Genomic DNA, 22,772 nt, shown 5'->3' on the forward strand with positions numbered 1-22,772 from the left:
CAGTAGGCCAGGGCATCTTTGCATCACCACAATTATTTCACATATTTAACTTTATCAAAAAATAGCTCCTGCAGGTTTGGATATTGCACCCAGTCATATAGCAGTTTCAATATTTCCATTAACTTTTCAGCCTCAGCTTACATTTGAGTATTTTTAGGGGAGTAAAAGGTCAAAATGTACCATACCCCTCTGATTAGAGAGCCTAAATGTCATTCATATTTGACTTGCACCCTGTCGTAGAGCTGTGGTAGATCGGTGGGATTTCCTTCTTTCACAGGTCTCTGCTTGCAAATTGGCGTTTACATTTGAATTCACTGTTCTGCTCAGGCAGCAGGATTACCACACTGTCTTATTTCAGCGTCCTGCCAAGATCCTGCAGGAAGCCTTTTGGCCTGATCCCTGTCGTCCTGCTGCACGGCGCTTTACCAGCTTTGACTGCCACCTGTTGGCCACATGTGGTAACGACCTCAACCCGTGACGGCGCTGTCCAAGGTGCTGAACCCTGCGGCTCCATTAAATACCAGACAAATTCTGATTACAACGGCACGATCAAGCCTATTCCTGTAGTAAATGACGCTGTGTGAGGAGTTTCCTCATGTGTGAGCACAACAGCAGCTCATTATCCGCATTAGTTTTGCTTTTGGAAACTCCTCACTGCACGCAGGCGCCCAAGCGCTCTGAGACTGAGACAAAATAAAGCAACGAGGGAGATGAGTTTGCTTTGTGCTCAAGAGGTGCACGGATTCAGCTCAGGCGCATGGTCGATGTCTTCTGTCTTTTTAGACACCAAAGAAGAAATGTGAGCACCGCTGACTCGCTGCTTTAAATTCAGGACCTGATGCACTTCCCTCTACCTGAGACCATAACAGTCTGAGTGGTGTTTACAGCCCACCCTCTGCGTGTACGTGCGTGCGTGCGTGCGTGCGTGTGTGTGTGTGTGTGTGTGAGAGAGAGAGAGAGAGAGAGAGAGAGAGAGAGAGAGAGGGAGTCTGGTGTCTGTGTCCGCGTGCGTGCGTTTAAAGTCTGATTGGGGCGTGATTCCACTTGGGGGTCCCCTGCTTTCTTTCAGTCTGTCTTTCTTTTTTTTTTTCCTAAGGCAGCATTTATTCATGCGAGTGGTTGTTTTGATTGACAAAGGCAGGGGAGAGTAAATGCGCTACTTGTTATGCAGCTGAAGTCTGTCAAGCCTCCAACACCTGCTCTCTCTAAGATGCTTATTTCATTATGGCTTCTCTCTATCCCAGGAGCCAAGGCATTTGTTTCTCATCCTGTGCTGCGCGTTTAACCTTGATGTTACTCCCTCTCTCTCAGCTTTGGCCAAGTCTTAGGCTATTTGCAGCGGAGTGTGATCTCCACCACAATCTCTACGCCTGGATTTTCTTTCATCGGGTTTCTCTCTCTCTCTCTCTCTCTCTCTCCCTCTCCCTCTCTCTGGCAGCAGGCAAACAAAGGTTTATCACACTGAACTAAACCAAGCAGCCAAGCAGTAGGATAGCCTGCTGCCGCCGAGCTAAACCCTTCATCCGTGAATGTAGACTAAATCAGGAAATCCTACGGATCGACCTGATCGGCCCTGTGTGGTTTAGTATTTATTTTACATTTCTTAATAAGAATCTTGCAGGACCTTCTCCCTCATGCGCTTCATGGGACCCTGTGCACCGCTGCCACTGATTTTCACATAGTCAGAAATTGTGATACAGGTAAATAAAAACAACCACCTCCAGTCATGAGGCACAGATATGAGCACAACCCAGTTACAAGCTATGTTCGACATGAGTTTTTCCCTCAAAGCCAATATCTTCATATAACTTAAATTATAACTTAGGCGATGAAGATTTATTTCAAACGAAACAGGTAAACAAAGAGCTGTGCAAACTGGGTTTCAGTCGTGTTTGCCTTGGAAAACATCACTGGTTACGTAGTGAAAGTCAATCAGAAACAATATTATGCTCAACCCATTCCCATAGCCAGCAAGGCGCGGAGCATTGTTTCTGTGTATTTTTCTTCAATCTGCAGGTCACATCTCTGAACTTACATCTGTTGTAGACACGTTTAAATCTTTTTAAGTGCTTTTTTTCGGTGGGCACAGCTAGAGATGCTATTTCCATGCAGAAAATATGTTGCCAAGGTAACAGAGGAGAGAGAGAGAGAGAGAGAGAGAGAGAGAGAGAGAGAGAGAGAGAGAGAGAGAGAGGCTGAGATACCCCCTGAATACCAGGACTGCCGCTGCAGACGCAGAGCACAACACTCCGCCCTGTCAGCATCAGCAGAGCAGATTTCCAACCCGTGTAAAACACTCATTACACAACTGAAAGCTGTCTCTGAATGTCTTAAATGTCGAGGCAGGTTATATTTTTTTTCGGGAGAAGTGTCACACCGCGGATTAATATAGGCTATACAATTCAGGTCTCTCTTTTTTTTCCCTCTCTCTTTCTGTTTATGCCTTCTCCCTGGCACTCTCTCCCTATATAGCCCATCTCTCTCTCTCTCTCTCTCTCTCTCTCGCTCTCTCTCTCGCTCTCTCTCTGTCATCAGCCGCCACGTGTCTATCACAAATCGACCTTTATTTGATTAATGCCTCGTTTCAGGACGCTCATCACGTCTCTTCTCCGCTCCGCTCCCCTCCACCCGGTCACTGAAGGTGCGCTCTCTTCAAAAGAGCAGCAGCTATTGCATCTACATTTCAAATCAGTGTCTGTGTAAAGCTGCACGGAGATGTGCTCGGCCTCCACGCTGGTTCCTATGTAGCAAACGTGGTCACAGTTAAAGATCAAAAGATTTTTAAAGCTTTGTTTATAAGGAGCTACCTGACATTCTCAATTTTCCCCACAGTGTGCACTGTCCCGTCAACCGTAATGCATGACAAATGATCAAACAATCGCTATGAGGCTATTGCAATCATTATTCTGCCTATATCCCCATGTGCTTGAACTTGTATGCTTTATATGCTCAATTAGTGTGAAACTCACGTTAAATGTGACATCATGGTTGGATGTCTAACTTAACAGACCTACTTATTACAATAACCACGACAAATAAGATAGATTAACAGGCAGAGGCACAGTCACGCTACAAAAAACATCCATCTTGGTGTGACAGGGTCAGAAGTGGATGTGCATTTGCATGTTTTCATCTGAATGCTGTGTTGTTTTTGTGTTGACATGTCTACCTATGCCCTTTAATTTTTTAACACTTGTTTTATTAGCTTTAATGTATTGTATTTGATGTGTGTTGTAAAACATTGTGCACGGTTAAACTGAACTGTGCAATGACCCTTGGAGAGCCACACCTCCAGCCACAGACACTAATCGCAGGATGAGCGGCAGGTGTGGCGGTGCCGCACACAATTGGGTAAAATGCTTTTTATACAGACGGAGCTGGGGCAAAGGGTTACGTGCAGGTCGCAGCCGGCAGACCGTGCGAGGAAGCAGCCCAGCGAGACAGCGCGCAGCCGTGCGGTTTCCCTGACAGCCACCAGCCACGAGCCAAGCGACCAAGGAGTTGCCGTGGGACGTGCAGCTGCCAGTGTCCGCCAATGAAGTTTCACTCGGGCCTGGGTCGCCAGTCGGTCATCCGCCGCTCAGGCACACCGTGAGCAGCCTCTGGCATATCTGGTGGCGGACACAGGGAGGCAGACAGGGAGGGGTCGTGGCTGGAGGCAGTGGTAGGAGTGGGGAACACATTACTGGCCCTGGTGTCTCTGCTCTTTTGAGACGCGTTCCTGCATTTTATTTCATATTCAGTGTTAAAATCTTGTCTTTCTTAAAAAAAGTAAAAAACAAAAAAATCTGCTAACCCCATTTGTTTCAATGCAAATGAACTTATATTCAGAATTTTCTCTAGTCAAGTGTAATTTTCTTGATATTAGTTGGCTGATGGTTGGCTGTCATAGCCAAGGGTGTTGTAGTGGGGACAAGCTCCTGCTACCATTACAAGTCCAACTCCCGGCCTACTCGTGTGGTTTAGTTACTAAGCCCAGAGGAATCGTTTAAGATAGGAGAAGGGGTGAAGGAGGATCACTGGCACCTAAAAACCAATTCTTCATCTAGGGAAGGGAAACTCAGATTTCAAAACTCCACTGCCTTGTGGCTATACCCATTCATGGGAAAATTTTCAGGAGTAAACCCTGAGGGAAAAATCCAGAGCCTGGGTTCTGAAGGCAGGTTAGTCATTGCCCTCCACTTCATTCTGGCAGCTTGTGCAACAGCACTAGTGGATTGGATTCATCAGTGACTTGGAGAGGGGGGATGTGCTGCATTGGCAACAGCCTGTCCTCCATATCACATTGTCCAGGCTAGGACCACAGCCAACCCAACCCTCTCCACTCACATACCACAACACTGACCCTGGAGAGCAAACTCCAGCTTCACCAGACACAACACAGGACACAACACACAGACAGTGGACTGCTTGAGTTCTGTGACTATTACCATCTACACATCATCAACTCATATTTCCAGTCCAAGCCCCAGCACATGGTTTCCTGGAGGCATCCACACTTTAAGCACTGGCACTAGCTGGATCTGATCCTTGTCAGGCAGTCTTCCCTTAGGGACAAATTTCTCACCTGCTCTTACCACTGCACAGACTGCAACACAGACCACTCTTTGGTGTGCTGCAGGACAAGGCTATCGCCAAAGAAATTTCACAGCAACAGGGAAACCTTTGCATCAACACCAGTAAGATGTCAGACTTGCTCACAGCAACAGGGAAACCTTTGCATCAACACCATTAAGACGTCAGACTTTGTGGAGCAGTTTGCAGTGCCTGGGGAGAGTGCCACCAAAACGTGGGACTGTGAGTCCAAGTCGAGTGACATGACTCCTGTCATGGAAGCCAAGCACATTGCCATTGCACAGTTCAAGTCGTCACTGAACAAGAAGAAACTGCAGATTCTCAGGGCTGCCAGGAGCAAGACTGTGCAGGCTGCCAGGTTCTGTGCCAACAAGTACTGGACACAGCTCAGCGAAGACATCCAGACACCATATCAGGCAACATTAGGGGGGTGTACTATGGCATCAAGAAAGCATTTGGACCAGCCCAAAGCAAGACAGCTCCCTTTAAATTGCCCACTAGAGAGGCAACTGCAGACAAGGGCAAGCAGATGAAGAGATGGGTGGAACACAATTCTGAGCTCTATTTCAGACAGAACATGCCCCCCTCAACCCTTGACGCCACTGATTGCCAAAATATGGGAGAACTAGACGCAGACCTAACCCCAGAAGAGCTCAGCAAGGCCATAGACAGCTTGGCCACAGGAAAGGCACCATGCAGTAATGGAATCTCCACAGACCTAATCAAGCACTGCAACACCACCCTACTGCTTCTTCTGCATGAGGTCCTGTGTCAGTGCTGGCAAGAAGGAGTGATACCACAGGACCTGAGAGATGGCAAGATTATTACTCTCTACAAGAACAAAGGTGAGAGAAGCAACTATAACAACTACAGAGGTATATCCCTCCTCAGTATAGTCAGCAAATCTATACTGGTGAGTCTTGACTCACCTGCAGAAGCTGGCAGAATGCTCCCTTGTTATAATGCAGCTTCTGAGCTGAAAGGTTAACTGTAGACATAATCTTCTCTGAGGTTCTGACCCACACCAGCACACTCTGCTCAGACAGTGCAGGCTATGCTACCTGGGCCATAACTGTTGTAGGATCCCCAAAGATCTCTGTTACAAAGAATTGGCAACTGGAAGGGGAAAAACTGGCTCCCCCATCTACACTAAAAAGAAAAAGTTCTGCTACAGTGCAGAGACCTGAAACCACATACAGAGTCAACCTCTGCGATAGAGACTGTCACTCTTGCATAGGACTTCTCAGTCACAAGAAACGCTGTCCCAGAGGAGCAGATCTGTGTTGTAGTTTTGCATAGCCAGACCTATCTCCACAATTTGTTTTAATGCTGTGACAGCGCTGGAGAAAGGTCTGACCCCATTATCCTTCTAGTATAGGGGGAACACGCTCTGGCTTGTTTGTAAGTCTTTAAAGGAGCCACAATTGTCTTGGGCAGAGCTAAGCCCAGGATGCAGTGACATGCCCTTGCAAAACAGTGTCGGGGGCTAGGAGAGGGGGACTATTTCCGTTGGAAAATAGTCGGCCAATGGCAGGCTTATACCCACAGGCTACATTCTGTGAGTCAGACTATGTAGGATGTGACAGCCGTGGTCGACCCTGAGCGACTGAGACCTCAATTAATACTTGTTCTGAGAAAAATTCCTGAAACAAGTGGAAATACATTGAAAATGAGTGGGATTATCTCATCCCACTGGTGGATTTTTTTTCACTTATTTTAAGATACACAGTGTGAGATGTGAGAATGATTACTTGTTAACTTGTTGTTTTTTGCAGTGAAATTCACAATCTTTGTGGGCTAAAGCAAAAATGATTCAACTATGTGAGGGTGAGCAAGGCCCACTGACATGGAGGCATATACATTAACGTAATAGTTCAGAACCACTAGATGTCTCTGAGATGACTGAGCAAAGCCATGTGGTCCACAACCTCCCAGCAGCCTCCCATCATTCATTAACAGAAGCCTGTAGCGACGAAGATTTAGCATAAGCACTTTTAGAAAGCCACTGAATGGTACTTTTAAAGAGGCGTAACCATCCCTCCTTCACCAGCAGTTGATAGATAGTTAGAGCTGACTGGCAGATCTGCTTGGTAGCTGCACTGTTCTCTTAGTGATCTCCAATGCTGACAATCAGTGAGAGATCCATCATTGGGGACCTCAGCGGAGAGACAGAGAGCGAATCACCTCCATAAGTGATAGCAGCTATCAAGCAAATGGGCAGAAAATGGTTCCTAATGGTGCCTGGTATGTCTGGTGTAAACTGCAGCCAGCGTCTTTGTCGTCCATCACCCTGGAGCATATGTAACTGAGAGAGGGGAGGCGGCAGGAGAGGCAAGGAAGAGGAGGAAGCATCTGTTCATTCAGCGTGGGAACCCCTCGGGGGGCAGCAAGATAATCTGGGTTCACGTCAAACCAAATCAGGTGTCTGTGCCATGGGATGTTGCTGTGTCACTTAATAAGTCTGTGTGTCAAACAGAGGAAGTCACTCTGTCAGCACCCCTGGTGTGTGACCTCCGTTCAGCCGGCTCCACGCTCTAATGGGAATTCAAAAAAGCTCACTCATTTTCTCTCCCGGCTTGATCAAAATCCCACTGGTAATTGAAGTATCGTTGACTCAAAAGCAGAGATCATAAAAAATGAATGATTCCATTCTCCAAACCCTTGAGCTCGCAAAGTCACGGAACACAACAGGTCAAGAGGAAACTAAAACAGCTCCGCAGATGTGCAATTAACATAATAACAGCACACGCGGCAGCATTAGTTATCAACTTTAGTCATGAGCTTGACTAGACAGTAACAGTTGGTGCTGCGTAAACAGTGAAGTCTTTAGTTTTGATTTGACCATTTCAATTACCTCTCCCTTGCCCAGACTGCTGTTTTCCCAGAAAAAGTAATCACATTCAGTATTAATGAGCCATGTTCATCCTGGACCCATTTACTCTTCTCAATAATGCATACTCTTTGGAATTGCCTGTACATATTTTACACTGCACCATCTCCCCCTCTGTGCACTCCTCAAGAGGGATATCACTCGTGTTTCGGTCACATCCGCTATCTGGCCCCAGGCTCTTTCTACACATACTCTTGAGGATATCGCTTGGCAGCAAAACAATGTCTCATGTGTAACTTCAACTGAAGCTGCCTGCTGCGTGGAGATAATGAAATGCTGAATTGCTGCATGCAGGGTGAAGGGTGCTAACACACTTGTTGCGGCACCTCAGTCTTCTTCAATTAAACATTCCTATTACTCCTCTCTAACTGTGATTCTAATAGGCTCTCCGGTTTGTTGAAATAGGCTCAACGATCTCTTTAAACAAGACAATTGACCACAAATTGGACACATCAATGCCCCAATGTGATTTTCACCGCATCATGATTGTCATTAAAAGGAAGCAATTGTGGCATCGGTGACCATGTTGGTTTAAGTGCTCCATAAAGAGACTTGTCCTGTCAGAACAGACTGAAACTCACACAAAGGAATGAAAAGTCCATTACCAGTGACAGCAGAAAATGAATTTAATTGGCGGAACGCTCAGGCTCCTGAGAATGGAAAAAAGCTAATCAAATTGCTGCTGATGATCGCTCTGGCCCAGTGGTAGTTGAGTAGAATATCAAATCAGTCCTTGACTCGACGGTGATTGGCTGGCCTAGCTGTGGAGGGCTGGTCAGACTCAGAAGCACAAAAACTGTAGGCGAGTCCTCAAATGGGGCAGTGGATACGGGTCAGGAGTTTGGATTTTAGTGGAGGATGTTCAGGTGTGAGACAAACGTTTTGTAGTTGAGTGAAATGAATCAGCCTGATCCAAGATAGTCAACTGGATAGGGGCAGAGGGTGGTGGGAGGTAGGTTGCAGGAGTCAGATGATGTGGGTGTTGAGGTTTGGTGAGGTGGGAGGCCAGGAGGAAGTCCAGAGAAGGGTCAGAAATGGTACGATGGGCGTTCTGCAGAAAGGGCAGGTCCATGCAGTGTTGAGAGGTGAGCGTGTGCTTCTGATTTTGCCGCGGGGCACACATTGCTTTGCTCATCGCCAGACCTCAAGCCGAGGTCCATCACCACCCCCCCCACCTCAACCCTCACCACCTCCCTCCTCACCCCTTTGTAGAGGTGCACTGAATGCTGAAGAGCCAGAGGCTGCATGGCTGGCTTACAAAGAATGCTCTCTTTTCCGTGTCTTGCACTCCCTTTCTGTTTCGCTCTGTTTTTTCTTACTCTCAGCTTTTTTGTGCCCACTTTCTCTCTCTGCGTCTCTTTTCCTCCATCTCTGAACCCTCTTACTTTCTTTCCACCTCTCGCTCACTCGCCATGCCCCCCTCCTGCGCTCCCTCCCACCCTCCTTGCAATATTTGTTTCAAAACCTTCCATCTACTCCTCTCCTCTTCACCTCCTCTCTCCCCCTCGTTCACTCTCTCCTCCTCAGAAACACATCTATTATTAACACACACCTCTGGCACTCACCAAAGACTGAACCAAGGTCCAGGCCAAGCTCCTCAGCATTTTAATCACCTGTAATGAGCAAGAAATAATAAATAAAAGGGCTGGAATCCAGCCTGTTTGGGTGACAGAAATTAATTAATGTGACATATTGTATGTGCAGCTCATCTTAACAATTTTCCCTGTATAACACTTCGTCTCACTGGGACCTCAACCCAATATGCTGCATCCCTTGGGGTTCTGCTGTGTGAGAGGCATACTAGTGCAAAAGTATGAAAAAATCAATCCAGCAGCATCCGACCACCAAAACGCATGGCGAATCAGGGCTCACATTCCAGGAGGTAATGCATATCATGTCAGTCCTGTGATCCGAGACATTAGTGAAACTGTAGCTTGGCTGTGCGCAGGTCCCCACTGCGGAGGCAGTGTGTTTAACCTCTCCTGCGGCAGGCTTCTGCAGTGCCTGCCATCCCCAGTGCAGAGTCTGAGGGCAGAGGCAGCACTGTCAGACGTGCGTAGATGTGCGGGCGAGAAGTGTCCCCGGTGACTAGCATGGCCTCTTTTCATCATCTGCTTCCCTCTTCCCTTTGAACAAACACAAGGGCTCAGGGCAGAGATCTGTCAGAGGTCCAGTGCTCACAGTGAGAGGGGGATTATGTTGCTTCAAGATTACTGAAACCCAAAAATCATTAGTGCTTCAGCTGGTAGAGCAGGCCAAACTGAGGGATACACCAATTGTTATGTGCTCTCTGATAGGTCTTTACTTTTTGATAGCGTAGATACAACCCAAATGTAGGCTACAGCACAGACTGATCCGCACTCAACTGCTGATGCTATGAAGAGGGACTTGGGGAAAAGTTGGGCAGCTGGCAAATTCACAAGGCAAGCTGAAAGTGAATTAAATCTGAGAGGATGTGAAGCAAAGCTGTATCACTGCATTGCTCTTAAAAAAACATGAGCATGTCGCTTTTATCACTGTTTTATTTATACTGGTAAACATCAAACAGAAACAACAGCAAAATCAAGAGCTGACATCCTCCCATACTCGTGATTATCGTTTCTCTTACATTGACAAGTTAATTTACAATGGTTGTCATTGGTGTGACATGATATTGTCAGTAAGTAAAAAAAATGGAAATGAACGATGTCCTTTTCCTCTGGATTTCATCCACAAGTAATATCATCTCTTGCACCTGTCATGCTGTTGGTGTTGGTTCAATTGTCGTTCAAACCAGTCATGACAGGAATCCAATCATTATTGAGTCTTTATGTAATTATGTGATAAAAATGTATTGATTCAAACCGGAGGGCAGTATTAGGCTGAGTCAACTTGTGCCACAAATGCCGCATTGTGCTGTGTCTGGTGTGTCGTGATGAAAAGATTCGGTTCTGTCTACTACATTCTGTTCCAACACCTCTGGGATGCGCAGCACATTCGTAATCTTTCCAAACCACCGCCAAGGTAATTAAGACATGTCACCATCTGTCTGTAGCCGGAGACAAGAATCATGTCCAAAGTCTACAGAGATTGTATCACTTTGAGTAACAGGCAACGAGAGTACGAGTATAATAACCCCAAATCCCGCCTGTTTCTCTTCCTTTCTGTGTTGTAATATGTCCAACAAGGTTACTGCATTCAAAACCACGTGAACACTTAACGGTTGTCTTGAGATATATCTCACACAACTAAACATTTTTTGTACATGAAGTTGCTTTATACATTGTTGTACCTTTCATCAAAGTTCGATCAAATGTCGCTATAAAGAAGACTTTGATAGGTTATAAGGTAGAAAACAAATGTGAAACGCTTCCCATAACCCTGTATGCCTGCCTTGCCCCCAGATATATGAGAGAAGCTTACAGGTCCCTCAATAGAGAGCACAAAAGCTCAAAACAAGGCATAAAATCCCTGTCTGTTCTACGATGGGCCACAAATCCAATCCAAGAAAACAAGAGAACCCAGGTCATAAACTCCAAATCATAAAGTGCTCTCTAGAAGCCACTCAGACCTGGAGAGCTTGTCCCTGGCCTGGCGAATGTTTGTTGTGCTCTCGAGCTGCGGCAGTTCTCCACTCATTGACAGGCTCCTTTTGGAGCGCAAACTGCCCCCAGCTTTGGGGTACGCTACATAGTAGCGCTCTTTATACGTGTCCACATTCAGGGAGTGCCTGCGGTTCACCCTCACACCCCCTGCAGGCACAGTCATGTAATGGCGGGGGGCCTGTTGGGGCCGTGGACCCCTGGGAACAGCAGTCCATTTGGTGGGTTGGCCAGGTACAGCCACTGTGACAGTGGTGGCCATTTTAACCTCTGAGGAGTTATTCCGGTTCATGTTATCTAGCTCAACATCTGCCTGAGCTTCAGCTCGGCGGGTCTCAGAGGGTTTTGAGGGAGCGATGGAACGTTTGGGCCTCAGGGTGCCTGGGGAGGCCGGGTGCCAGCTGTGGCTGGCAGCAGAGGTAGAGACAGTGCAGTCAGGGATGGAGGGTTTGGTGGCGGTTACCATGACTGGCAGTCGCTGCTTGGCTGACTCCGGGGGCGGCAGGGCAACTCTCAGACAGTCTTTGTCATTCTTCTCCGGTCGGAGGACCTGCTTCGACAGGGATTTGGGGATCCCACAGCCTTGTAGCTGCCCATCACTGCTCAGTGACCGGATATCCCCCATCTCTAGTGCCTGAGATAAAGTAGAGATGGAAGGAGAAACAAGGAACAAGTAAGAGAGTGGGGGATGGTGAGACATAGGAGTAAGAGCAATTCTTTAAGGCATCCTTTTCGATATCAACATCATCGACAACAACAGTGAACAGAAAAAGAAGAGCATAAGAGGAATCAAAACAGACCTTATCAACGTCTCCTTGGTTACAGACCCGGTAGCGCACAATGAGGAAGATGATAAAGGCGAGCACTGAGGCCACAATAATCCCTCCAATGATAACCACAATGGTGCCGCCGAGAAATTGGGACTGCATGAAGTGGCACCTCAGGTATTGCGGCTCTGTGGTGAAGTGCACACAACCGACCACCCTGGTGGCAGTCAGTGAAGTCACCTGGTCATCATAGATGGCCAGCACACACAGGTCATACTGTGTGCCAGCCGCCAGGTTGTTTATCAGGATGTTCTTACTGGTCGGGGGAATCATCCTGTAAAACAAATGTGTGGTACATTCAGATGTGGAGAGGGTTAAATGGCAAGAGACAGAAGGAAATCAGATTATCCAGCTTTATTGTTTTGCAGTGATAAAATGACATGACAATCATTTGTCGCACTGGGGGCTATTTAAGATCTGTCTGAGGCATAATCCTTTGTGACATTTGATTTATTCTCGCCAACATCATTACTGATAAAAGGTTGCTCTCAGTAGCAAGGGATGCAGGATGCCTCTGCTTGTTCACAACATTAGAATTACGGGGCTTGATTCCCTGATGGGTCTCCTGCATTCAATAGCCAATGCTGAGTGCCTTATGTGTTGTTGACTTGAAGTCCATTTGGCTAAACGTGGCTGTGTGGCGATCATATCTCAGTGATAAGCACTAAATATGGAGTGAAAGAGGGTAGAGATGAAAGAATGCTCGGTACACCAGTTTCTCAGATGGGCATGTGTGAAGCCTCTGATGCTTTTGTAAAACACTGGCTGGTTTCTCTTTCATCTTCCTATCTGTCTGCAGCTTAGTGCTGACATTCTATTTTGATTTTGTTGATTAGGCATTATCAAGGTTTTGCACATAGTAAATGATACACTCTGGCAAGGGGGATTATAAGTCAAAGAAAAAGATGTCTGATACAGTGCATTAGTCTGCCTCCCTGATAGGATAAATAGACACCACAAATAATTATGTTGACAGCCAGGTCCAGTCCTTAATGACTGAATTCCCGGTGGGATTTAAATTAGACTATAAAGGTAAAACATGGGTCATGAGATTTTTTATGACATGGTTCATTACGGCTTTTAAGCAAAGTTGACATACAATCATTCAGATATCAGGTTCATCTAACTAGATAAAAGGGGTACAAATTCTGTTTGTAGGCCAGCGCTTTGAGAGAAAGGAGCCTTGCTGCCAGTTTTGTTCTACAACCCCAGCATGATTTTATGCTTGATATCAATCCAGCACGACTCTATGTGTGTTGCTGCCTACCTGTAGACGAGTGAATCATCGTAGGTGCCGTTGTATTGGATTTGGAACATGCGGATTCCAGGAATACTCCTCTGGAAGTTAAACCTGACCAGGGCCGAGGTGGAGGTAGCCTCAGCAATTACGACTTTCTTCTCTTGACTGGTCTTTGCGTTCCCCAGAGGCACGCCTGCCGCCTCTGCTCCCGTCCCTGTCTTGGTCACCGTGGCGATATCTGATGATCCGGGGTCGGGCTCCTGGTCTATAATCGTGTTGTTGGTGATATGGGGGAGTTTAGCAATGACCAGCTCCATCGTCTGCTGGGCCTCTCCAGCCGGGTTGGAGGCTACACAGGTGAAGGAACCTGTAAGATGAACCCAGAAGATTATCATCCTCTCTGATATTTATTACGATACACAGATCAATACTACAGGCCATCCATCTATCCAAGTTGCAATGGAATGGCATTTTGAGAGCAATGCTTGTATTTCTATTTTGAAACATGGGGAGGGAACACTCAGAACGGGCCAGCAGTGTAAATGAAGGGAAAGCAATGTCTTAAAGGGACTATACCAGTGATTTTGCATGTAAAGTATAACATCTACAAAATGTCTACACTTCATGTTTCTGCACATCTTTTCCCAAAGCAAGCCGAACTCCTATATCATTTTCCCACCTTTTTGTCCAGCCATTGGATTCTATTCATTCCCCTATGATATGAAAATGCAGTTTCAAAGACTTAAAGCTTTCTTCACATCAGTATCCTATCACTGTAATAAAGTCGTTCACGTAAGCTTTCCCTAAGAGCAGCAGCACTGTTGTGTTTTGATGACTTGAAATTGGGTGGAGTGAAACGGTCCAGAAAATAGTCCATGGGGAAACGTTTGCTTTCCACAGCCAATTATCAGCTCCATGGTTTATGAATGGTGTTGACTTAGCCACAGAAGCAGAACATTATGAGGTGGGTGTTTGAACCAAAAATTTGTGTTTGAAAATTGAGGGATTTTGATGATACGCTGTGAAATGATTTGCAAAATGGTTTGTTGCTATATGTGGAAATATGTGGAAATTGTAGTAAATGGGCCAAACATTCAAAATCACCGGTGTAGTCCTTTTGCAGGAGAGAAAGGCAGCTGTATAAGTCAGGCAGAGACCTATGATGATTGATGTTTTTGGTATGTACTGCATGTTGCTGCCTGCCTTACAGTCCTCTAGATTTATGAGCTTATAGTCAAATGTGTTCTATGGTACTTACTAACATGGTATTATAGCATTCTGTTAAACTCTAAATTGTCCCTAAACAGTGTATGAAGGTTCATAATGGAGACAAGGGACAGCAACATCCTATCCTGACTACTGAAATCTAAATGGGTATAAATGATAACATGGCAGGAAGTTAGATTAGAATAAGTGAAAATGTCATTTCCTATTTTACTGTGACTTTAATCAGTGTGTCAGCCTACACACTTTCCGTTCTCCAAATTTTATCAACTGATGTAAACAAACACTTAAGTCCTATAGGCTACTGGTAGATGCAAGTAAACAAGTAATTTCATTTAAGTCAACAACACAAGCACAGCCACTGGGTGTAAACAGACCAGAGTCCTTGACAGTGCTGATGAGGATGTCCAGTGTGCCATCGCTGTGGACCACAGCCCTGGAGGAGTTGGACATAAGGCGTCCGTCAGGGGCAATCCAGTGGATAATAGGGTCTGGGTCGCCCCGGGCCTTACAGCGCAGAGTCACACTCTGACCCTCCAATGCTCGCAGCTCCTGCGACACAGCAATGCAGCGCAGTTAGTGGTAGGACCTCGCCATTCGAAATCAGATTATGCACTGCATCCAAAAATTGAAAAAATACTTTGGATAGATAGTTAACATGCTGCATGACTCATTTTCAACAACTGAAGTAAGGACAGCCTGAATGACTGAGATACTATAATTAACCCAATTATAACAATCTATGTTTCTAAATTGTTGCATTTCAACGTTTTAGTGTCTGATATGAGAATATAATCAGCAATTGATCATCATTATGATTACGGGAATTAGCATGATTAAGAAGGCCAGATAATCAATATGTCAGTACTTTTGGAGTGTATGTAAAATTGTCTTGGTAAAAAGTTATTTTCTCTGCAGTTATCTGAAAGAGGTTTCCTGAATGCAAATGAGATGATATAGCTGTGATTATTTAGCGAGGATTTGTCATCAGATGAATTTGTTTGCATGCATCAGTCGAGAGCTCAATCACTGTAAGCTTTCACTGTGTAACAAGAGCATCACAGAAAACACACCATAAACCTACATATTGCTTTATAGCACTGATAACTGAAAATCCACGCGAAAGAACCACTCAAAACATCTCAAGGCCACAAATTGATTACATTTTTAAAGTTAATCCTGGTTGATATATTTTATTTGAAATAATGTCAGTAGCTAGATGTGACAAAGCTCTTCTGGGCTTGTAAGGTAATATTTGGTGTGATGGGCAGAGAAAGCATACAATGCCATCTTGGATTAATTTAAGTAGATTCAAATGTCTGTTTCAATATTTTCACTGGCAGTTACTGCAGAGTTATACCTTACAGTGCATGTTCAAGGCCAAAGTTATACCTGGGAGTGCCTGGTGATGAGAGGAGGCTCACACAGGAACTCTTCCTCTGAAACAGTCCAGAAGTAGCGTCCAGCTAGGTGTTGTGGGGAGGCACAGGTCTCCAGATCATCCTCCCTCCGCAGCCTCCTCAGCCATAGCAGCTCACAGTTGCACCTCAGTGGATTCCCCCCAAAGCTCAATGCAAACGATGTAGGGCCCATTATCCCTGACGTGGCCAGGACCCCGGCCCGTTGGAAAACTGGGTCAGGAGGAAGCTTCTGGAGCTTGTTGGAGGTCACGTCCAGCCTCTTGAGCTTCTGCAGGCCGGAGAAAGTTCCCTCTGGAATGTAGCTGAGCATGTTGTGGTCCAAGTTGAGGGTGTGGAGATTGGACATCCTCTGAATGGCCACCCATGGAGCACTTTCCAAGTTGTTGTAGGACAAGTCCAGCTCTTCCAGGGCTGTGAGGTCATTGAAGGCTCCGATGTGGATATGGGTCAGCTGGTTGTTATTGAGGATGAGGTGGTGCAGCTTGGACATGCCGCTGAATGTGTCATTGGTAATGCGTGTAAGCCGGTTGCTATCAAGGTGAAGGGCACGTAGGTTCTCCAGGTCTTTGAAGGCATGGGGCGCGATGGAGCCGATAGTGTTGCGAGAAAGGGTCAGGTCCACCAGCTTGGTCATATTAGCAAAGTCTTTACGTTTTATGCTGGTTACAAAGTTATCACCCAGACGCATCTCCACTGTGTGCCTGTCAATGTTCGGCGGCACAAAGAGCAGCCCCTTTTTGTCACATAGCGTTGCCAGGTTGGGGTTAAGCACCTGGCAGACACAGCGTTTGGGGCAGATCTGAACTTTGTGGGCCTTCACAGCCATGCCGAGGACTATCAGATAAACCAGGAGAGACTCCATTTGGCTTTCCAGTCAGGTTAATACACCTAAACAACACAGGTGATAAAAAGAGAGAGAGGGAGGAATGCTATTTATGAAACAGTTTGAGAATGCAGAGCATGAAATGGTGTGATTGTTTGTAATTTGTGTAATCTCTATCACACCTGCACTGAGAAATCCCCTCCTACAACGGCACAGGGGGATTCTCCTCTAAAGCTAAAATGTCAGCTTTTGCACTAGATTTGAAATATTATCACTGACAGCTAGGAGCTAAGATTTACAGAAAACACACACTCTGAGCAGGTGACTAAACAAGGCAAGGCTTGAGCAAACCATAAAGGCTCAATTAGCTGTTAAAATAATTGTTCACCCCCATATTTGAGAATAGTAAGATCTTTGCGACAGTTATACTTTTTAGCCAATGCTCTGCTGATCCTACTTTTGATATGATAATGCAAATCCTTTCATGTTTGTGTACAGAGGGATGAAAGTCTAGACTGGCAGTCCAGTGCCTCATCAGAATTAGACTGATGTCTCCCAGGATCATATCGCCAATGGGAAGGGATGATTGGGCTCACTGCCTCACTGAGGATATGCTATGCCTTGGCTATTGATTTTCTCTCTGCTCTCTCTCCTGCTACTCTTACTTATGGCACAAGTAAGATGGGGATAAGGAGGGATCCATTTGATGAATCCTGAAACCTTGTCAGGGATATAGCATGTCATAAAACTAAGAGAGCGGAGATCAGAGCACATCTCTGCAGGTGCACCACACAATGCAGCAGATTTGGTGTGACATTAGCAATGATTACATTTAAAATGAGACATTTTTGTTCAACACGCAATATTCAACCCTCCGGGTGTCCTATTACTGCACACAGAAAGGAACACCAATCCAATCAAACACAGGGAACGAAAGATCCGGTCCCACAACTGTAGTGAAAATACAAAGTCTTAACCTTTAAATACAGAACAGAATGGCTGATTTATGATTATAGCTTCCTGTGGTGTGCTGGTAATGCCTCCATTGCCGACGTTTGGTTTTGGAGATTGTGCATAAAAGTCTTGCCTCAGCAAAGGGCCAGCTAACCGAGTAACTTTGTGCTTCAAAAGCCTCTGCTGCACCAGGAAACACAGAACTCACAGTCTAATAACCTTGACAGTCAGAATATGAAGAAAATGTCAAAGAGTGAAGAATACTTCAGACAGAATGTGAGTGACATGCTGCCATTTGGGGGAATGTTTTTCATGTTAAAAGAGAATGAAGCCTGGTAGCATCCACTGACAACAGTTGCATTTTGACAGCTGTATATCACAGCCTGACAAGGAAGGAGAAAGGAGGTCATGGTAAAATGGCCCATAACTGCAAGGGGACGACTGATATCATTGGAGGGAACACGCTGGCTATGACATTTTCATGAATACTGCTGATCAAGCAGCAATGCATCAGTGTCTTTCCTGACCCATTTTTATGAGGGACAACTTTGCCCCTTTTACCAAGTCACACAAGTGCCCCGTTTTAGCCCTGATGTGGCTTTTTAGCTATGGCAACGGCAGCAGCTGAGAAATGGACTGTAGAGTAATTGTTAAATGCTGTTATGACTCTGCTTAAGGATGGCAGATGACTTCACCATCAAGCAATGCTGCAAGGCTGTGTGGAGTGGCGTGCGATCACCCATGTGGAAGAGAAGATGTATACTTCTACAGTATATGCGTGTGTGTGTGTGCGTGTCTATCACGGAGTGGGTACAAAAGAGAAGGTGCATGCGAGTGTGTGTATGTTCCTGCTTGTGCGAATGTGTGCCAACCACCTTCTGCTCTGCTCTGAGTGGCACAGCCTCTGGATGTGCAATGAGGCGGAGAGGACCTGCTACTTCCCGACTCAAATGGCGCTGAAGACGTGATATTGATTCACTCGGTGGAGATGGGTTTTTTTTTTTTTTTTGCCGGTGAAAACTCAGCCAAACGTGAAGAGAATGGTTGCAACGGTAATCCCTACGAAATTCGTTTTGTGAGGACAAAAGGACAGCCCCTCGCTGCTGAGACGGGGCGGGGACTATCTGTTGCTGTCTACCTAATTTGCATTTAATTATGGGGTGTTCCACAGAGATTTGCATAACAGGTCACACTCATCAAGTACACGAACAAATAAGTAGATAATCAATCAATGACTTCATCAATCATGCTCTTCATCTTTAAATGTCACTCCCTCGGAAAATCATTATCCTACAGGTTGGGTTGTTCATTATGGTGAGGCGACATGGGAGGGCCACAGATAAACAAGAAAACAGATAATCTACCGATGCCTTAATGATAATCTCCCTCTTAGTCAATCAAATGTTCCTTTACTACCTCTGAGCAGGTCTTTTCTCCCCGAGAGCGCAGACTGACAGCACACACCCACACACGCACACCAGTGGGTGGAATTGTGCCTAATAGAGGTAGCTCACTACACAACAACCCCCAGCTATGGAGACAGACATTCATGCGCAGCAGCAGTATACTGTAGGAGAGGATATCTATGCTCTCCCCCGGGCAGCATTCGCCAAGAAAAGCCTTATGCAGCATGCTGGATGCCAATCGGCCGCTGAGGTCATGGGGGATATGTTTTCAGATGGTCTAACTTATGCTGGAGCTCATGTGAGAAAGCCTCTGCAATCCATGCTTGGGCAGGGAATCAGGGAAAGCAGCCCTGAGAGAGGAAGTTAATGAGATGAGGTCTGTTTGGTATGCCTCCACACAGGTCGGCATAATGGCACACAGCACTGTCTAACCTGGGTTATTCAGAGAAAGCAGCTGGATATCTACAGCAGCCAAAAATAAGCTTTGTTGTGTCAAGGAGGTAAACTGATGCTGCAATACATGATGGTAAAAAGGTATCGACAAAACAGTGAAATGGGTACTCAGTCGGCCCATTTTATGAGACCAAATGGAGCTGGTGCATCTGCTGAAGTGGATCAAATTTTGACTGAGCTGGTAGAAATTCTATTGTGTCTGATAAATGCTCTTGTAGCCTCAGTCCAAACATCCTGACCAAACACTGATGCTGTTACGGACATCTAACTAACACATCTGTGTTTGTGAATGTGGGTATGTGTTGTGACACTCTTTTCCAACAGAGTCTGCCAAATTCCCTACCAATGTTAGAATGCGATAGCTCTTGGGTGACAGCCTTGATACCATGGCAACACAGAAAACGTCAGTTTGGGGTGCGATGTAATCAGTGGCTCATTTTCAGATCACCTAATAATATTTACAACAAAGAATGTTCCCTTGAAGAAAATACCCCAGCAATTTAGGTTTTTGCAGAGGTTTGGTTTGGATGCCTGTGCAGGCCATTTATGACACCTACTTAACTCTGTACCAGCGAGCAAAAACAGCGGTGATTGTATACTCAGCTAATTCAGTGCTGGATTTGATGTTTGGAGTGACTGAATCATTACCATGCTGCCAGTCTTTTGCATAAATAAAAAAGAGCAATGGCTAGATGGGGATCTCTGATGTGGTTATTTTTCTGTTTCAGTGTGCATGCGCGCGCGCGTGTGTGAGTGTGTGTGAATGTGTGAGCGCCAGGGGATAGCATACTAAGCAGACCCCACTGCATCAATAGAAGTGCTGTTCATCAGCATTTACAACTCCCCCTTGTAATTCCAAATGTTTTCCCTCACAGTATCAGAGGAGATTCAGAGCTACCTTCACAGGCTTGGTCTTCTATGACTACTGCTTCCCTTTAGTCCAGCAACAATGATCACAGAAAACATTCTTTATATTTTACATGGTGCCATCTAGTAGCAAGCTGGAGACTAATCTGGCCGTGTTTAAATGCTTTACATTGATTTCAGGCCTTAATACCTGCATGGCGAAGAAGTGCCCTGATGTGAAGGGCTTATAACCTGGGGTTTTCCTCCTGAAAGGAATGCAAAATCCTTCAGGAGCACATCTGAATATCAATATGACCTCCTCAATTTAATATTCTTCACACTTTGGTCACAAGTGTATAGATTTTCATTTCTGGTGATGATGGTGATCTTACACTGTGCAATCTCTTCAGGCTCATTAAAAAAAAAGCAAAATGCCTACCTCTCTTGGTGAAAATGTTCTGTGACAAAGCTTCTCAAACATTTACATGTGACTGTGTGGGGAAATGGGGACAGCCAGAATGAAATCTATGATGAGCATACCCATTCACTCATTTTCCCCTTTTCTGGAGACCCTTAGGAACTTGTTTCCTCCCTCACACAGCAACAAAATGGCTAAATAATGTATAATGTTCTCTCTGCTTATTGTGTTGTGTAATCAAAAAAAGCTGCTGTTATAGTCTGCACACACACATACACGCTGCATGTGGGCCAGGTGTGTGTGCATGCAAGTTTGTGAATATGCCTGCGGTGATGTGTGCATTTATTTTTTTCAGATTCCCTGGAATCTCAATGAAAACGACTGTGAAAAAAGAAAAGCTTCTTTTGTATGAGGAGCAAGATTTGGGTCAACGAGTAGCTTCAGAGCCCGTCTGCACAAAGCCTTGGTGTGGTAGGACCATATATCACTTCTTTTCCATTAGTGAAAGATAGCAGCATAGGCTATATCATTGAGTGTATTAACACAGCAGTAAGAGCAAATAAATGCAGTAAAATGAGGCGTGGGCCTGGTTTCAGTGGTGTAGCAGTTACAATGGTGCCTCAGGCACTCATGAATAATAAGATATGTGATAACTAACACTCGACATAAAACAAGATCATTATAGCTCATCATTTATCAATCTCAGGGACAAAAATTTCAAGCGTCTGCACCAGTCACCTGGCAGTATATTCCCTTGCCTATACATACTTATCTAGTCATTAATTTTGCTACTTAGCCTGATTTAGACTTTATCACACCTCACCAAGTGAATGATTGACGCGCAATTTGCATATCAGTTGTGGTTTAAGCAGAGCACACACCTCATTACACCAGCAGATATCACTGCTCCATCTTTTGGCTGATTAAAAAAAGATGTGAAATAAAACACACAAACATGTCACATCTGAAATCAATCTCATCCTGCATGCATCTAAGAGCGGACAGGATAATGGGGCACATTAGATATGATTCAGTTTCACCTGTAGAAAAAAAAACCAGCATGCAGCCAAGTGGATACTATAAATAAAATTGCTATCTGACCGCGTTCCTTAGCAAATGAGGAGATTTTTTGACCTTGCGGTACAGGTCCTGGACTAGTGGGTTACAGCCTATACGGATAACCCCTGTCATAAGGGGGATTCTTCACCTTTTAAGATGGGTCCTGAGAGAACTACTTCAAGTCAACAGTATATTGCGCCTCCTGAAAGACACTTCCCCAAAAGAGTTCAGAAGCTATAATTCACACCATTTGCAGCCTATAAAATGCTGAATTTACCTTGCAGATGGAACATCAACCCAGTTCAATGGAGGGTGATATGGAGCTTTTTTCCTTCCAGTTGTGCTAAGAGCATACTGAAAGAGCCTCGTCTAAAATAGGACCGACGGTGCCTCTTGGAGATAATTCAGGTGTCCCGAAAACGCGCGTCTTGGCTCCTTACAGCAGCGTGTGACGGCCTGCGAAACCGCCGATGCCCTTCAAGAAATCCATGACCAACAGATAAAGGACGGCTCCTTCCCGATACCTTCCACCATTAAATTCTCACGGACAAATGCAGCTCAGCGTAGCTTGTCTGTAAAAAGAAATTTAATGTAACCTGAAGGGTCCCGGTATGGCTCTGAGGCTGCAGCTGTGCGGGATCGCCTCTACTGCGCATTCGCCTGCATGCACCTCCAGAAGAGAAAACGCCTTTGTAGCGAAAGGCTGCTTTATTATCTACAGCGCTGAGTGACTGGTGGTGTGCTGAATCCAGCCAGCTGTTCGTATCGCTTTCACAAGGGTTTCTGGCGACGCAGGGCTCAGTGTGAGTTAATCCAGATTGACTGAAAGGTTGCTGCCATATATTCCCCCTTCTGCCCCCAGACTCCTGTACTGTCAGCCTCTCGCCGCCACCGATCCAGCTCCATTTCTGACCAGAGGTGCTGTGCTCAGAATGGTAATCGGTGCGCCCCGAGCTGCACAGAGACCATTTGTGTGCATAGACAGATGCAATGCCTCCCAGCCTGTCTCACAGGCAGGAACCATTATTTATTCATGTAGATTGAACTCTACTGCA

The 22,772-nt window shown here is 45.6% G+C and overlaps 1 protein-coding gene across 1 annotated transcript; it reads right to left on the reverse strand.

Moving 5' to 3' along the window:
* Positions 1–10,984: 10,984 nt before the first annotated feature.
* Positions 10,985–22,336, reverse strand: lrfn5b (leucine rich repeat and fibronectin type III domain containing 5b). Its single transcript, XM_030047226.1, has 6 exons — positions 21,995–22,336; positions 15,730–16,646; positions 14,715–14,889; positions 13,141–13,480; positions 11,847–12,147; positions 10,985–11,680 (listed from the first exon to the last, which is right to left on the reverse strand). Exons 2-6 carry the CDS (start codon positions 16,618–16,620, stop codon positions 10,985–10,987), a joined length of 2,403 nt encoding a protein of 800 aa, XP_029903086.1. The 5' UTR covers positions 16,621–16,646; positions 21,995–22,336.
* Positions 22,337–22,772: the final 436 nt, after the last annotated feature.

Source organism: Myripristis murdjan, chromosome 24, assembly GCF_902150065.1.
Source record: "Myripristis murdjan chromosome 24, fMyrMur1.1, whole genome shotgun sequence".
NCBI lineage: Eukaryota > Metazoa > Chordata > Actinopteri > Holocentriformes > Holocentridae > Myripristis > Myripristis murdjan.

Coding starts and splice junctions, on each gene's coding strand:
- lrfn5b (XM_030047226.1), bottom strand. CDS start 16,620: ATGGAGTCTCTCCTGGTTTATCTGATAGTCCTCGGCATGGCTGTGAAG. Junction 13,481..14,714: donor CAGCACTGTCAAGGACTCTG/GTCTGTTTACAC, acceptor TTCATCTTACAG/GTTCCTTCACCTGTGTAGCC. Junction 12,148..13,140: donor GATGATTCACTCGTCTACAG/GTAGGCAGCAAC, acceptor TTTGTTTTACAG/GATGATTCCCCCGACCAGTA.